Genomic DNA, 16,564 nt, shown 5'->3' on the forward strand with positions numbered 1-16,564 from the left:
ATAGGATATACAGTCTTTTTCGCGCCCACTTTACAGGCTTCAGGTTGGCCCTCGATGCTCGATGAAAATCCACCCCAAACGCTTCCACGAACTTATATATTATCACTCGATCCTCTAACGATGCTTGCTATTTTTCCGAATGATACGCGAATTTTAGCATTTTTGAAGCGGATGAAATTTGTTTCGAATCCGAATTTAAAACCAAATCAATCCTTCGTATACCCATACAGATTAGGCTAAACGTGTTGAATATTCGATACGACTGTTGAAAGTGAAATGAAATAGTCACTTGATACAGAGCCAAAAAATTGTGTTAGTAATTCGATATTCATAATATCAGCATCCCGAGGTTGACAAGTTTCAAAAGCCACAGAAATGTTCCACAGGAATATCTACATAAATAAAACCATGTTTTATGTTATGGATATCATAAGGTTTACGTTGATTTCAAGAGCGCTCGACTCTTCATCAGTAAGTATTTTTTTTACTGTGAATTGAAACACATTTGTGTGATCTGATATGCGATCTTTTTACGTAAGTTTAAGTACCAGGAACTACCGGCCGAATTCAACATTTTTTTTCAGTCTAACTGATTAGGATACCGCTGATCAAATAAAATTTATTTGCCAACGTAGATATCTGAGTATGCTTCAAAATTACCAAAGAAGCAACACGAAATTGCTCCTTTGTTTAAAATCAAAATTTCCATGTTCAACGTATGTGCAAGTTTGACAGAAGTCTCCAGAAGCATCCAGAAGTTTTCTCGCAAATTTTTGTATTCACGCTATGAGATAAAAAGTAAGAAATGTTTGAATTTACTCAAAAATGTTTAAAATTTTCAGCATGAATTTCTGATGCTATTATAAAAAGACCGAGTTCTCATATTCGAATTATCTAAAAACATACCATATACCTGGAATATAATTCCATTCTGAAAATTTCAGTATAACTCCAAAGTGTCTACTTTTACCAATAAAAAAAACAAAAAATAAAAACCATTCATTCTTATCCCTTTCGCATGTATAAGTCATATTTTACCCAACGATAGGAAATGATCGACGAAAAATTCGAAGACGTGATAAAATCGGCGAACGTGTGATTTGAAGCCTAAAAATTGAAGGCTTTTAATATTAAGTGATATATCCCATAACCCCATGACATATCCAAACAGCAGCCAGATCGAAATTTTTACCCTGAGAAACCATGTATTCCAAGCACCTGGTACTTTTCCGGGTGTGTTCAGTGTAGTTTCGGTTTAAATAACCATTGTGATTCATGAAATTTCCATCGGCGGTACCGCATCCGTTCTGCTCGAATTCCGTGGAGTTCTTAAAGTCCCAGAGTCTCCTGGTGGGGATGGATGACGGGTGGCTGCAGGGCGCCGGGCGTCCCGGCGACAACGTCGGCGAGACAGACGGTGCTCTTCAGCCACTCGCATTTCGCCGGCGCACTTGCTCGTCCACACTTCTGGTGGTACTCCCTCGGCGACACGCTTCCTTACGCATCAGAACAGGAGACGCGGCTCATCGTCATCGCAACGCGTTTCGGCGAAAGATCCGATCGTCAGCCAGGACACTCCGCAGGGAACGCACGATAGAAAAACCGACAATGAGGGAGATCGTTCACCTACAAGCCGGTCAGTGCGGAAATCAGATCGGAGCCAAGGTACGAGACGAATTTCACCTCTTTTCAAATTCGAATCTTGCCAAGCGTTCCAAACATGGCTTTAGGAACACCGGCGGTTTTTTTGAATTCAGGAATTCAAGGGTCTCAGTTTCACGTCTAAATACCGTTACGATTCATTATATACCGATTGTACATTTTTGCGCCTGACACTGTAAAATGAACGATTATACGAACATGGTTTTAAGAACACTGGCGGGTTGTTTTTGACTTTGGGAATTCGCGGGTTTCGATTCATTACTGATTGTACATTTTTGCGCCCGACACTGTTAAGTGAAAGATTTTACGAACATGGTCTTAGGAACACTGGCAGGTTTTTTGAATTCGGGAATTCGCGGGTCTCATTTATATGCACAAGTTTTTTTACAATCCATTGCTGATTGTAGAGTTCTCTGCAAGAAATACTATAAGACGAACGACTTGGACATTGAATTTCTAACCCAAGGAAGAGTTCAACTGACACAATAAATTTCCGGTGCCTTCTGTCACTTCTCGACGTTTTTTTCCCCCGGTTCTCATACACGAAGGCAGTATGTGCAGTGCGTATGCACGCAGGCCGGAATAAGAAGAAAAGTAAATAAACCAATCGCGGGACCTCTTAAACCGCAGACGGTACGCTCTGATTCCTTGACGATTCAAATCCAGCACTGAGACTCTTTCAAAGGGGGCTCTTGACTTCCACTCGAAACCGGCTAACTTGATCATCGAGGCAAGTATAAGATAACGACGAAGAATCTGACACCGATTCTTGAAAATTAATCGTTGTATGAATCATCGGTAAAAGAAATGATACGATCTGTAAGCCATTCGTTGATGTTATGGAACGAGAAATTGATCGCCGTAGCAAATTTTATTCTAGCTATCGAATTTCCAATAGAAATATCTTCCGATCTATAAAAATCGGCAAATTATGAAAATAAACGAGTATCCGTTGAATTCTTCCGCACCCCGCATTGTAAATAATATGTTTCGAGTGGTGCCTGCATGTAAAAATATATTCATAGATATGTACGCGGCATTCTGTATATAATTTCCGGCGATGCGTTGGCAACGACGTGACGCTTGCAAAATGTTGTCGCCAGGATACGTGTACGTGTGCATTTACTTAATTGCGAGCTCTGCGTATATATCTTATCGACCCGCACCCAGGAATAATATCCTACCTGCGGTGTATAATATTCCGATTGACGACAGCCCGTCCCGCTTCGTACGGTTCTTTGTCATGAAAAAGCGACGAATAAGAAGCAGTTAAATCTGATCGAAAAGAAAAAATTCGGGCAGAGATTATCGACCGTAAAAAACCGAAAATGATTTGGGCCCACCCTTCCGGAAGTTGAAGCACTAAACCGCAGACTAAAAGAGGAAACTGAAACCCGCACTTATCGTTAATTAAAACGTTAATTGCCCTGAGTATTTAAAACCATGAATCAAGAGTTTTAAAAAATTGATCCCCGTTTTGCCCATTATTAAATTTAATTATCTTCTGTATTTTACGGTAACTATTCCCTGTACTCTAAATTTTTTTATTTCGTTAGTACAATAATAATATGACAGTTTTAACGCTCTGCAAACTTGCGGGAATAAATATTTGCGCAATATAATGGTGAGGTTGACTTTAGGTACACGGGAACAAGATAAGATTGCTCGAAAAAACGCCGAGTGTATTAACGGGATCGTGATTAATTTTCATCGGGACTAAAACATTTCGAAATCAATGAATAATATGATGTTTGAAATGGCGAAAAAATTGCAGGTGATTCTCTTGGCGGATCGTGAGATCGATGCGGTACAGTTTTCTCGTTTTTCGAACGTTTCTTTACGATTTCATGTCCGTTCGGGTAAACTAGAGAATGCTCGAGTTTATTGAACTTTTTGCGAGCCAGCAACAGTGAGCGAGCGAATGACTCAGAGCTGGAAGGCAGCGGTAGGAAAACGCTTTATTGTCCTTGGGTCTTGGAGGAGGAATAAAAATAATTATACTAAATTGACCTTTATCCGTTCCAAGACTCGCGGTTAAGGGACGAGCCAACAAATTAACTACGAGGAGTGCTTAGCGAGCGTTTAAACGGGCAATTGCACGTGAAATTCCGATCGAGATTCTCCCGCAATTACCGGCTCTCTTGTTTCTTTCCTCCTGATCTTTCTCCGGCTGAAAATTATTTCCTCGTTTTTAGCCGTCTCAATTGTCCCCTCGAGATTATGACAGAGCATCCCACTTCAAAATTAAAACCATACGTCGACTTAGTTTCTCGGTAAATTTTTCCAGCATCAAAGTTTCATCTCAACCTTCATTTCTGGAGTGAATAACCAAAATAAAAATAATCAAAATGCTTCTATTTGAATAAAGAAACACTTTCTGGACGATTTTGAGATGTTCTGGACATATCTCAGAAACTAAGTGTTTTTTTTCTTCTTTAAGATTTGCATTTTTCTCGCAATCTGAGAATAATTCTACAAAATAAACAGCGGCGTTGAATTTGTCAGGAAATTTTACCCCTATTTTTCATATACTCGACAATTATTTAATATGCAGTATGTCTCGAGAAAATCGTAAAAAACGAAAATCAAGATCTTACCGAGTCTCTCGTCCCGTTCATTTCGAATTATCAGTTTTTGCTTCCCTTCCCTTACTTCCCGAATGGAACATTTACAACTCTACATTAAAAAAGCACCCCGCTCTATTCTCACGTTTCTTTGTGCTCGGTGAACTCGGATATGTACGTAGAAACTCCGGAACTCAGGGCTTCGTTCAACATGCGGCAACCGTGTGGCGAGAATGATACGGAATACTCGAGTCTCCGGGTGCAATGAAGGACTGTCGTGCACGTGCCGTGTTCTCAGCTATCCGGCCAGCCATGCTATCCGTTAATTATGCGCCATTTCATAACGATTTTAACGAGACTTCCTCGCTGAACTCGCTCATTCGTGACACTGCATACGTGTAAAAAACGTTCGCAGCTATGAATTTTCACCCAGGATAATAATTGGCCCAACATCCTGTAATCGATTCCCAAGAAGTCAATTTTCACGACAAAAATTAAGATACGAAATCAAAATTAGCTAAAAAGAAAATCCGGGACTGACCGTCGAGAAGGAAAGTATTTCACCCTCGCATTCGTCTGGATACATAGTAAATTTCTGACGGTAAAAAATTCAACGCGATTATAGGAACCTTCGAATATTAGATGTGTATAATCAAAACTCATTCACGGTTCGATTTATCGGTCAGTGAACATTGGACTCGATTTTCTGCACGACGGATCTCGCGATCAGAGCGTGAAAACAAAGCTTTATTCAATCATTGGTTCGTTTAGTTTACCCACATTTATGAACGCCGAGAAACGGAGGAGGACGGCGATTTTGTGAATCCGGACTTAGTTGCAATGTTATAGATAGACGGGATAATCCCAGTTACGCTCGAATCTCTCAGTCTAATTATTATACTTTAATGACGGTTTTATTCAAATGAAATTCATCCGCGGAACGAAATGCAGATTAGAAGATCATCTATTTGACGTTTTAACGATTAAGGTGAGCCTATAAAGACGACTCGCCTAGTCAAATTGTTTCTTTTTCACTTTGAGTTGATACTATTTTCGATTTGACAATCGGAACGAGCAATGAAAATATTCTTAAATCTACACGACCAGATTGTGAATAATTTTTATCTGACAAACTGAGAAACAAAATTACTGCCACGAAAAGATAAATGAAGGCTATCCGAATTAGTTTCGGTTTATTCATCGTCAGCAATTGATCCTATCTTTAATTAAGTCTGAACAAATATTAATACCAATTGTCCTTTTATCTACCTCTCATAAATCCGATCTCTTTACAGCCAATTAAAACGCAGTTTTGTCAGTAAATAGTTGAAACCGAGGGTGAACCTGCATTTCCCCAATTTTCTCGTGAAACTAAGCAGAAGCGACTAGGGAGAAATTCGAGTCTCGGGGATTCGGAAGCCTGGGAAATGCGTCTGGGTTTATATCTATGTCCATATCTCGTAGCGCGATGCAGGCTTAGCGGCGGCCGAAGCACAGTGGGGTCTATTAATAGTGAAAAAGAAAATAGTAAGAGATGAGGAGACAAACGTAGAAGGAGCTGTGCGGTGCTGCAGCAGGGCGAAAGAGAAGAAGAGGCTGTTAACGGAGCGACTTCTCTGCTGCAGTGCATGCGACAACTGTCCCCGAGTGCAGCGTACCGGCTATTTATACTTACCGGAGACATATTATACCAGCTACCTCCTCTCCTCGCGCATCTCATCCGCGACGGGATTTTTGACGTCCGAAAAGAGTGCTTCAAACCCGGCGCAGCTGCGCTCGGAAATTATCACCTTTGCGTCTTTCGGTGTTCTTCGATCGGACAGGGATGACAATTAGTTGAGAATCTCTCCAACGATGGTCACCAAGTTAAAAAATTAATCGATGAGTCGATTGTTTCGTAGTTTTTTGAAACGGTGAATTTGAAACCAAAATTTCGTAAATTTCAGTATGTAGTCTTAATAGGGGAATAATTTTTTCATGATTTATAGTTTCGTTCGGAATATTTTTTTATTTTAGGTAAAAATATTCATTCATCTTTCACTTTTTATATCAAATAGGTATACTTAGTAAGTAAGATAATGATGATAATTGATACTTTAATCAGATAAATTGGTACTGTATTGAGTTGTTTATGGGAATAAAAAATAAAAATCGATTTTGAGGAAAAAAAATCGAATCGGTCGATTAAGCGAGTTTGAAAAATAATTTATCATACTCTAAAATCGGTTATTTTGGCATTCTTAGTCGAGATTCATGAACTGAATTGAACACTATCGTAATACGTATATATATATATCAATTTATTTGCAGTTCTGGGAGGTCATTTCCGAGGAACATGGCATCGACCCGTCCGGCATCTACCACGGGGACAGTAACCTCCAGTTGGAGAGAATCTCCGTTTACTACAACGAAGCCTCAGGTAAAATTTGCAACTCGTATTTTTTAATCCGACATTCGAGGAAATTATTACAATTGAAATAGCAAGAACAAAGAATTCTCTAAATCAAGAGCATAAATAAAACTGAATTTTTTCTAAATCTTATTGATTCAATTTCAAATGAATAATAAGTAAAAAATTCCAACAGACAAATTGAAGAACTGAAATTGATCCGCTGAAGTTTGCCGATGACGCGATTTTATTGCAGCAGCCTGACTGGCTTCTTTGACTATGTATACACTTGCGTGAAAGTGAGGATTTGTGAGACGTCATTCTTAGAGTTAAATATACAGTCAAAGTAAACACAGTTTCCCTCATGAATCGGCTCAGCAGCTGTTTCGACGTTAGATAATTCGGTCTGCAATTAGTCAGAAGAGAGACACTCCAACATGATTTCACGAAGCCGATGAGCTTCTGCACTTATCACTTTATTTTTATAAAAAAATTTTCTATCAACATACGAACTCAGATCGCTTCTCAGTGAATTTTCTCCTACAGAAATTGAGATGTCGAAGAAAATTCGCTGTTGCTAGAGGCAATAATTCTTCCGATGAATTAGAGGCCTAAGGAACTGAAATCCAAACAGCCTTTGATCTGATTCCCCTTGTGTCTAACGGTTGCACTTTTACTGCATCGAACTGTTATAAGCTATAAGAGGCCAATCCCGACAGATCAGCTGTTTAAAAATTCCATTTAAATACCTCGCTCATTTAAAAACATTTTCTGATGAAAAGCACCGATGACTCAGCTCAGTGACGGAGAATAGCTTGGCATAACATTCGTCATATCGTTGAGATGTGATTTTTTTTTTTTTTTCTTTTTATGACTTGTTGTTTCAACAATAAAAATTTTACGACACCCGAAGTGAGTCAAATTTCACAGTATACAAACTGTTCTCTTTCCGGGAATGTGTAACATTACCTAGACGCGTAAATATAGGCATACTTGCACGTCGATTTTCGTAACTTATCGGTGACTGGCGGTGGAAATGAATCCGGAATTAAGGAATTCGGTAGCCCGAGACGCAGGTCCTAAGAAGCGAAATTTCCAGTCGTCATGCACCGACCTTGTACGGTTGGGATGGTTCTTAGCGGATAGCGAGGTCTCTCAGTTCTCGTTGGTCAAAAATAGATTTCTCCCGCAGTGTCGACGGTGGTATGTCAAAGCCTCGGAGGCAGGACGAATGAATTTGAGAAGAGAAAGAAAGAGAAAAAAGAGAAGGGAAAAAGCGTTCGGAGCATAGAAATAAGAAAGGAGAAACTGGCAGTCGAGGAACCTCGTTAGGTTACGACTGAAATAACTTTTTTCCAAGTCATACGGTTTCCCTTGGATGCGATAGTTCAACGCAGGCAAACGTATAGGATGTGTTATGGGAAGTAGCTTGAGCTCACAAATAACTGGTATGCGAGATAAGCTTCTCCGTGGCCAACAATAAGACTAGAGTAAAAGGGGACAGAAATATTGCTTGGCCTCTGAGCCCACCGGAGATGTTACTTATCTCTTATATCCCATCGTCAAAAACAATATACTCGTCAAGCCTGAACGGCTTCGGTATGGTGGTCAGAAATGTTAGGAATTCGGAAAGAGCACCACATGTGCATCAAACGGACCAGATCATTTCACCCAAACTAATCTGCTACCTTGAGCAATCATTCAAGGAATTGAATCGGAGCCACTCAGATGCTAGATATATGAGGATCAGTTTTTCCTGCAGGTTATTACAACTTCGTGAGGACCGATTGTAGACAATTGGTTGAAACGTTTTGCTGAATACTCATTTCATATTATTGTTTACCGAGTTACAACGTTACTATAATCAACAGTTATTTACCGATAGCCATTTAACGGTTTCTTGGACCCGAGACCAGATGCCACTCGTAATAAGTTGATCACACTTGCCAAACCATATCCAAATAAAGATTTCCGCCTGTGAGTTAATTGTGATAATGAGTTTTCAATGGAATGACAATTGAGCTATGATTAGTATTCAAGATTTGTCGCACCGCGGTTAAATTTGATTGTTCGGCGATCACTGACGCAGCTGAAAAAGAAGCTTACTATGTCTGAAACGGAGATGAGTAAGATCTACAGGAAAATTGAATGTAATCGCTGTACGTGCAGAATTGAGAATCGTATCGTGAGAGTCTGGGACTTATGAGTAACAACGCTTTGCGCTCCGATTAAAGGTGGGGTCTCTTTTGAAACCGAACTCCTTTTGAAGGCCATAAAAAAATTAATGTCTGAGGCATATTGCGACCCGCGAACGTAAATACGAATCTATTCGAATTTATTATTAGAACGTGCTTAGCGTGGCTAAATTAGCTTCCGTAAAAGTCGCGTTGGTCCACGACTCGAGACTTCCCCTCCATGTACGCGACAGCCGCGGCTCTTTGTCACCGTTTACAATTACGCATACTGCATGCGGTACACGTGCAATTTGCGTATCGTTTGTTCCCTTCCATGCGCAGCTCCATGTACAACGTACCAAAGCGTAATGACGATAACTATCCACTGCACTGTGACTCGATCTGTGTGGTACCAGCTATCGAGCAGGGTCCGTGTGACGAGAAAAGTTTTCGCCCTGTTTGTCACCCCTGAGAAACATTTTCATTGGTATAACGTTAAACGTGAGAGAGTAGGGGAAAAAACCGAGTTGGCACCTCGAAAACTTTGCATATTCATACTCTGATGGTATTTTAAGTGTCTGGTTTGCTTTTTGAAGAGTTCAGTATACACGTGGCGTGAATGAATTCATGCGAATGCAGGCAGGGTCGCTAAATGGAGAGAATTTAACGAGCAGTGCATGCTTCGTGAGTTTTGAATGACGACTGCACTCATATTCAAAGTGGAGGTTCTGGTTATCCAGGCTCGAAATTAAAGAGAGGCGGGAAAACTTCAATGGTCTACCACACAACTCGTATTTCACTTCAGATCATCAGAGTGTGAATTGCAGAGTTGGAGAATAAGAAGTAACTTATCTAGCTTAAAGTATCGTCTTCTATTCCAGAAATTTGTGTGTCGAAAGTGTAAAATAAGCCACCTCACAATGATATGTGGTGTTTCTTTCAGTTGCAACATCGACAAATGGAGGAAAGTACGTTCCCCGTGCGATTCTACTCGACTTGGAGCCCGGAACTATGGACGCAGTGCGTTCTGGAACGTACGGGAAGCTGTTCCGTCCGGACAACTTTGTCTTCGGGCAAAGTGGGGCCGGAAACAACTGGGCGAAGGGTCACTACACGGAGGGTGCCGAGTTGGTCGACGCGGTTCTGGACGTCGTGCGAAAGGAGTGCGAGAACTGCGACTGTCTTCAGGGATTTCAGCTGACGCATTCCCTGGGGGGTGGGACGGGATCAGGAATGGGAACACTCCTGATATCGAAAATCCGCGAGGAGTATCCGGACCGGATAATGAACACCTACTCCGTAATGCCGTCCCCGAAGGTATCCGACACCGTTGTGGAACCGTACAACGCGACGCTGTCGGTTCATCAGCTGGTGGAAAACACCGACGAGACGTACTGCATAGACAATGAAGCACTGTACGATATCTGCTTCCGGACCTTGAAGGTCTCCAACCCGTCTTACGGGGACCTTAATCACCTGGTATCTCTGACAATGTCCGGAGTGACAACGTGCCTCAGATTCCCAGGGCAACTGAACGCCGATCTACGTAAGTTGGCCGTGAACATGGTGCCGTTCCCACGACTCCATTTCTTCATGCCGGGATTCGCTCCACTCACTTCTCGCTCGATGCAACAGTACTCGGCCTTGTCGGTGCCCGAGCTTACCCAGCAGATGTTCGACGCCAAGAACATGATGGCTGCCTGCGACCCGAGGCACGGACGGTACTTGACAGTCGCTGCAGTATTCCGGGGAAGAATGTCGATGAAGGAAGTCGACGAGCAAATGCTGAGCGTTCAGAACAAGAACAGCCCGTATTTCGTCGAATGGATTCCCAACAACGTGAAGACGGCCGTGTGCGACATACCACCAAAGGGACTCAAGATGTCGTCAACCTTCATCGGCAACACGACAGCCATTCAAGAATTGTTCAAGAGGATTTCTGAGCAGTTCACCGCCATGTTCAGGAGGAAGGCTTTCCTTCATTGGTACACTGGCGAGGGAATGGACGAGATGGAATTCACCGAAGCTGAGTCCAACATGAACGACCTGGTCTCGGAGTATCAGCAGTACCAGGAAGCGACCGCGGAGGAAGATTTTGAGCCCGAGGAATGCGGAGACGACTTTGAAACCTGCGAACAGGAGTGAAGCTTCGTCGCTGTTTGCTTTGACGTGGACGAAGGCCGAGAACTTCAGCGATAAAACAGACTCGTTCCAGGAAACGGCGTCGATCGATCATCTAGATGTAACACCGTGTATCATCACGATATAAGAATGTCCTAAATACTTTAGTCATATTTATGTTATACTATTATATACTAAACGTAGTATTCGCTACTTTTGTAATTTTATACTTGAGTATAATGATAGATAGTTAAACAGATATACGGAAGACTGAAGATGAAAATTGTAAACATTTACTTATGTGTTGGTTTGGGATTAGGCCAGGCTTTCCTTTGTAACACGATTGTACATGATCCCTCATACGAGCACCAAAGCTCTAACCAAAAATTTAATTGCGATTACACCGTATATACATACTTCTTTACACCTAACAGCTCTTGGATACCGAGGAAAAGAGTTTTCTTGTCCCTTCTCTTCAGGGGATAGTTTGAGGATTCTAATTTATGAATTCGAAACCTCACAGATCAAGTTCTGGGTATTGCTACAATAAGTGAAATGAAATTACGTTATTATTGAACACTAACAAAAATCGGTTCGAAAGTGTTCATTCGTCTGAATTTGGTCCTGCTTCTCCTGCCTGGCTCTCTTCTCGTTTTTCCGCGTCTTCTGGCTCATCATCTGCTATCTTTTCACCTTCTTTCGCTGCTTGAGTCTTCTCTTTCATTTCACTTTCTTCTGCATGGTCATCTTCTTGATCGTCGTCTACGATGATATCCTCATCAGGTTCAGCCTCCTGGTACTGCTGATACTCTGATATCAAATCTTGCACGTTTTTTAGAGCAGTAATGAAGTCATTCTCGTCCATACCCTCAGTAGTGTACCAGTGAAGGTAAGCCTTTCTTCTATACATCGCGTTGAATTGAGCAGTGATCCTTTTGAACAGTTCTTGCATGGATGTGGTATTTGACACTGACGTGGCAGCGACTTTAAATCCCCGCGGTGAAATGTCACAGATTGCAGTTTTAATATTGTTCGGTATCCATTCGACAAAATACTTGCTGTTCTTATTCTGGACATTGAGCATTTGCTCGTCGACGACCTGAAACATGGAATAGTCGGAATTTAAAGAATATTTTGGAGTGAAAAAATCTCCATAACGAAGCGCCCTCTCATGACTCATAACCTTGGTGGACACGAGTCCTCTGAAAATGGCTGCCACGGTGAGAAAACGACCCTTGGTGGGGTCGCAGGCTGCCATCATGCACTTGGCGTCGAACATTTGCTGGGTAAGCTCCGGAACGGACATAACGCGAAACGGTGCAGCGCTGCGGGAGGTCAAAGGGGCGAAGCCAGGTACAAAGAAGTGGAGTCTCGGAAAAGGCACCATATTGATGGCGATTTTCCTCAAGTCAGCGTTCAGTTGGCCAGGAAACCTCAGGCACGTCGTGATACCCGCCATGCACGTCGACACGAGGTGATTCAAGTCGCTGTAGGTCGGTCCAGCGAGTTTCAACGAGTTGGAACAGATGTCGTAGAGGGCCTCGTTGTCCATGCAGAATGTCTCGTCACTGTGTTCGATCAGGTTATGCATCGTTAGAGTCGCGTTGTACGGCTCAACGACTATGTCCGAGATTTTCAGGGACGGTATGATCGAGTAGGAGGTCATAACCCGATCCGGATATTCCTCGCGCATTTTCTTCATCAGTAAAGTCCCCATCCCTGAACCAGTGCCTCCTCCGATAGAGTGCAACAGCTGAAATCCTGTTCCAGTATTGATTTCACTATTGATCTATAATGATTCGCTTGTTAACTCATCATTGATAACCGCTGATTACCTTGAAGAAGATCGCAGCTTTCGGCTTCTCTACGAATAATGTCCAGGGCAAGATCCGCAAGCTCGGCTCCTTCCGTGAAGTGACCTTTGGCCCAGTTGTTTGCAGCACTAGCTTTTCCGGCTATGAAGTTGTCCGGCTTGAACAGCTTCCCGTAAGGTCCAGATTTTACTGAGCTCAGCGAAGTAGGATCCAAATCAGCCAGTATCACTCTCGGGACAAATCGCTCACCTGGCGAATGGAGAGATGATGCATGAGGAGAAAGAGAAACAGTTTTTTGAAAAAGTCAAATTATGGCTGGTTCAATATGGGGACAACGGATTCGTTTACCTTGTGCTTCGGTAAAGAAGACGTTTATCCGTTCCTGCTGCAAGTCCGACTCACCATGGTATTTTCCTTCGGAATTAATGCCATGTTCGTCAGCAATGACTTCCCAAAACTTGGAAGGAAATTTACCAAGGTCAAGTGGTGGATGATTTTCGTTTGCCGCATGATTGCTTCATAGCTTCAACCGATCTTACCTTGGTACCTATTTGATTGCCGCATTGCCCAACTTGTATCTGCACGATCTCCCGCATTGCGTTATTTCACTCGGAGAATTTTGTTTGCCAAATAAGAACGAGGTTAAATTTTGTGTCAAAAGGTGATGAGGCCGCGACGTTTAATAATTGCGAAGTTTATTAGAAAATTAAACAAAGGATTGTCATTTTCTCACGGCAAGCTGAAGCTTACGGAAATTTGTACGAGCAGAATAGACTGTCGATAAGTCTCTTTCTAAATGAACGCTTTTAAGCAAATACTTTAACGACAAATTGAGATTTATTAAAAAAAAAAGAGATTGAAAAGTGGTCATTGAAAACACGCATTGAAAACCATTAAAAGAAACTGCAGCATACGGGTTTGCAGTGTACTTAGAGCCAATTTGTTTTCTACTACAACATACAGAAGCTTCTTCATTATATTGTTATTTCTCTCCTGTGTTACTAAATGACAATTAAAAATTGGAGTATATTCGAAATTTTTCGTATATTCTGATAAGAATACTGTTTGATAACCTTACAGTTGTATGTTTCTTTAATGTAATTAAACTAATAAATTCGGTATGTATAAACTATTACGCTATCGAATTCACTCCCATCTACAATGAATGAATGATCACCTAAGACCATAATTCGGAAGGGAGAAGAAAATCTGTCGGTCGCTATTCCTAAAATTGTGACGTCACCGAGCGACTGCTGAATGCTCGGCGATACGACCAACCACTTCTTATAAAACCGCCACCGCGGAGCGACGAGTGGCAAACGCCAACGCCCTCTACTGTTTTTTCATATCTTTTGTAAATTTTCGAGTGCTGAAATGGTGGAAAAAAGCTATTGCAAATCGATTCTGAGACAAGATTTTCGTGTTGGAAAATTGAAACGTAAAGTACTGTTGAGTTATTGTCAATTTTTTAGTCAATTAGTACCTAAAATTGATTGTCTGATAGGCTGCACATGGATGTCGGATTGATAACAGTTTTTTGAGTCATTAATACCTTCAGGTCACCGACCTTTATCGTTGCGACTAAATATCGACTCTCATAAAAATTTCTTGCGTCACATAAGAGGTACACTCGGAAATCTGGCCTAAAATGGTCGGTGGCTCATATTGTCATAATTTATCAAATGGTGTTGTTCGTAAAATTACTTTTCCGCAATTGCGTCGTGATTTAACAAGTACGATATAAACGTAATTGGTCAGTCGCCATACACAGTGTTGCTTCACGTGGTAATTAATTTACAGGTATATGAATCAACTTTTTATTAAAAAAAAATGTAAATGTACGAATAAAAACATTTTGAATTCACTACAATTATAGGTTATATGTTCAAAAAATTGAAAATACACGTACATAAGCATAGTAAAGTTCTGGTAAAAAGTGAAAATGGTAACGAAATAAAGACATGTCGAAATATAAAATTGATCTCAAAAAGGTGTTGGACGAGGTGGCGTTCGAATTCCGCGGTTTGTGCTAGGGCGGTTCCTACTTTTCCTCGCTCTCCTCTTCCTCGTCAAATTCACCGTCTTCTTCGATCGTTGCCTCCTGATATTGCTGGTATTCCGAGACCAAGTCATTCATGTTGGATTCAGCCTCCGTGAACTCCATCTCGTCCATCCCCTCGCCGGTATACCAGTGTAGAAAAGCTTTCCTCCGGAACATGGCTGTGAACTGTTCAGAAATGCGTTTAAAAAGTTCCTGAATAGCGGTCGAGTTCCCGATGAAAGTTGCGGCCATCTTAAGACCGCGAGGTGGAATATCGCAGACAGCGGTCTTCACATTGTTGGGAATCCATTCTACAAAGTACGCGCTGTTCTTGTTCTGGATGTTCAGCATTTGCTCGTCGACTTCCTTCATCGACATTCTTCCCCGGAATACTGCAGCGACTGTCAAGTACCGTCCGTGCCTCGGGTCGCAGGCAGCCATCATGTTCTTAGCGTCAAACATCTGCTGGGTCAGTTCCGGAACCGACAAAGCTCGGTACTGCTGACTACCGCGCGATGTAAGCGGCGCAAATCCTGGCATGAAGAAATGGAGCCTTGGAAACGGCACCATGTTCACGGCAAGCTTCCGTAGATCAGCGTTGAGCTGTCCGGGAAATCTGAGGCACGTCGTTACGCCGGACATTGTTGCAGACACGAGGTGGTTCAGGTCACCGTAAGTCGGAGTGGTGAGCTTCAGGGTTCGGAAGCAGATATCGTAAAGGGCCTCGTTATCGATACAGTAAGTCTGGTCAGTGTTTTCGACCAGCTGATGAACGGATAGAGTCGCATTGTAGGGCTCAACGACGGTGTCGGACACCTTGGGCGACGGGACCACGGAGAATGTCGTCATTATCCTGTCAGGATACTCCTCACGGATCTTGGATATCAGCAGCGTTCCCATACCGGATCCGGTACCGCCACCGAGCGAATGGGTTAGCTGGAAGCCCTGAAGACAGTCGCAGTTCTCGGCCTCCTTTCTCACCACGTCCAAGACCGAGTCGACCAGCTCTGCACCCTCGGTATAGTGCCCTTTCGCCCAGTTGTTTCCAGCGCCGCTTTGGCCGAAGACAAAATTGTCCGGACGAAACATCTGCCCAAAAGGACCTGACCGCACTGAATCCATTGTTCCCGGCTCCAAGTCTACCAGGATTGCTCTGGGTACGTATTTCGGTCCCGTTGCTTCGTTATAGTAGACGTTGATCCTTTCCAGCTGAAGATCAGAGTCTCCATGGTACTCGCCTGTCGGGTCGATGCCGTGCTCGTCTGAGATCACCTCCCAAAACTGCAATATGCGAAGATTTTAGTAATGTTGTTCCTTAGAATTCCAAAAGGCTTGAAAGTTGATACGTAAGGTATTACGTACATATGTACTTTGAAAAGGGATAACAGGGTATTTACTCGCAGGGCTAAACTGTCACTAATTTAAATATGTGCTTCACATTCATGAGAAATTAGTTAACGTTCAGCGAAGGTCGATGGTCCGTTGGTTATCTTAATGACAGTGTACGGACCCTCTGACCCTACATGACCCTACATGAAACTGACCTTCGCGCCAATCTGGTTACCACACTGGCCCGCCTGGATATGGACAATTTCACGCATCGTAGAACCGTTGATACTTCAAGAGGAGATGGCTGGCTGTATTTCTGACGAATGCTTCGAAAAACGAGAATTTTTTTAAAGAGACGGTGATCGAGGGCGAGATAAGATGGTCTGTCGTGTAAATTACCAGATCTACAAAACAAACAAAAACAATGCTCTTCTTCTCCTTGACAACGGTTCCTCGATCCAACCTCCCGA

General features: G+C 42.4%; 3 protein-coding genes across 3 annotated transcripts; 1 reads left to right on the forward strand and 2 right to left on the reverse strand.

The window, feature by feature from the left end:
• The first annotated feature begins 1,412 nt into the window (after positions 1–1,412).
• Positions 1,413–11,318, forward strand: LOC124299831 (tubulin beta chain-like). Its single transcript, XM_046753211.1, has 3 exons — positions 1,413–1,665; positions 6,537–6,645; positions 9,733–11,318. Exons 1-3 carry the CDS (start codon positions 1,609–1,611, stop codon positions 10,932–10,934), a joined length of 1,368 nt encoding a protein of 455 aa, XP_046609167.1. The 5' UTR covers positions 1,413–1,608; the 3' UTR covers positions 10,935–11,318.
• Positions 11,319–11,514: 196 nt separating this feature from the next.
• Positions 11,515–13,320, reverse strand: LOC124299666 (tubulin beta-1 chain-like). Its single transcript, XM_046752936.1, has 4 exons — positions 13,264–13,320; positions 13,073–13,181; positions 12,746–12,973; positions 11,515–12,671 (listed from the first exon to the last, which is right to left on the reverse strand). The coding sequence occupies exons 1-4, from the start codon at positions 13,318–13,320 to the stop codon at positions 11,515–11,517; spliced, it is 1,551 nt and encodes a 516-aa protein (XP_046608892.1).
• Positions 13,321–14,631: 1,311 nt separating this feature from the next.
• Positions 14,632–16,484, reverse strand: LOC124300040 (tubulin beta chain-like). The gene is made up of 2 exons (XM_046753657.1): positions 16,310–16,484; positions 14,632–16,046 (listed from the first exon to the last, which is right to left on the reverse strand). The coding sequence occupies exons 1-2, from the start codon at positions 16,364–16,366 to the stop codon at positions 14,766–14,768; spliced, it is 1,338 nt and encodes a 445-aa protein (XP_046609613.1). The 5' UTR covers positions 16,367–16,484; the 3' UTR covers positions 14,632–14,765.
• Between the last annotated feature and the right edge of the window lie 80 nt (positions 16,485–16,564).

Source organism: Neodiprion virginianus, chromosome 3 (genome assembly GCF_021901495.1).
Source record: "Neodiprion virginianus isolate iyNeoVirg1 chromosome 3, iyNeoVirg1.1, whole genome shotgun sequence".
NCBI lineage: Eukaryota > Metazoa > Arthropoda > Insecta > Hymenoptera > Diprionidae > Neodiprion > Neodiprion virginianus.

What these genes read in the sequence shown, in the direction of transcription:
- LOC124299831 (XM_046753211.1), top strand. Translation starts at nt 1,609, where the DNA reads ATGAGGGAGATCGTTCACCTACAAGCCGGTCAGTGCGGAAATCAGATC. An exon ending in GAAATCAGATCGGAGCCAAG is followed by an intron (nt 1,666 to 6,536) that starts GTACGAGACGAA and finishes ATTTATTTGCAG; the next exon opens with TTCTGGGAGGTCATTTCCGA. An exon ending in TTACTACAACGAAGCCTCAG is followed by an intron (nt 6,646 to 9,732) that starts GTAAAATTTGCA and finishes TGTTTCTTTCAG; the next exon opens with TTGCAACATCGACAAATGGA.
- LOC124299666 (XM_046752936.1), bottom strand. Translation starts at nt 13,320, where the DNA reads ATGCGGGAGATCGTGCAGATACAAGTTGGGCAATGCGGCAATCAAATA. An exon ending in GCAATCAAATAGGTACCAAG is followed by an intron (nt 13,182 to 13,263) that starts GTAAGATCGGTT and finishes TTTCCTTCCAAG; the next exon opens with TTTTGGGAAGTCATTGCTGA. An exon ending in AAGCTGCGATCTTCTTCAAG is followed by an intron (nt 12,672 to 12,745) that starts GTAATCAGCGGT and finishes ATACTGGAACAG; the next exon opens with GATTTCAGCTGTTGCACTCT.
- LOC124300040 (XM_046753657.1), bottom strand. Translation starts at nt 16,366, where the DNA reads ATGCGTGAAATTGTCCATATCCAGGCGGGCCAGTGTGGTAACCAGATT. An exon ending in GTAACCAGATTGGCGCGAAG is followed by an intron (nt 16,047 to 16,309) that starts GTCAGTTTCATG and finishes CGCATATTGCAG; the next exon opens with TTTTGGGAGGTGATCTCAGA.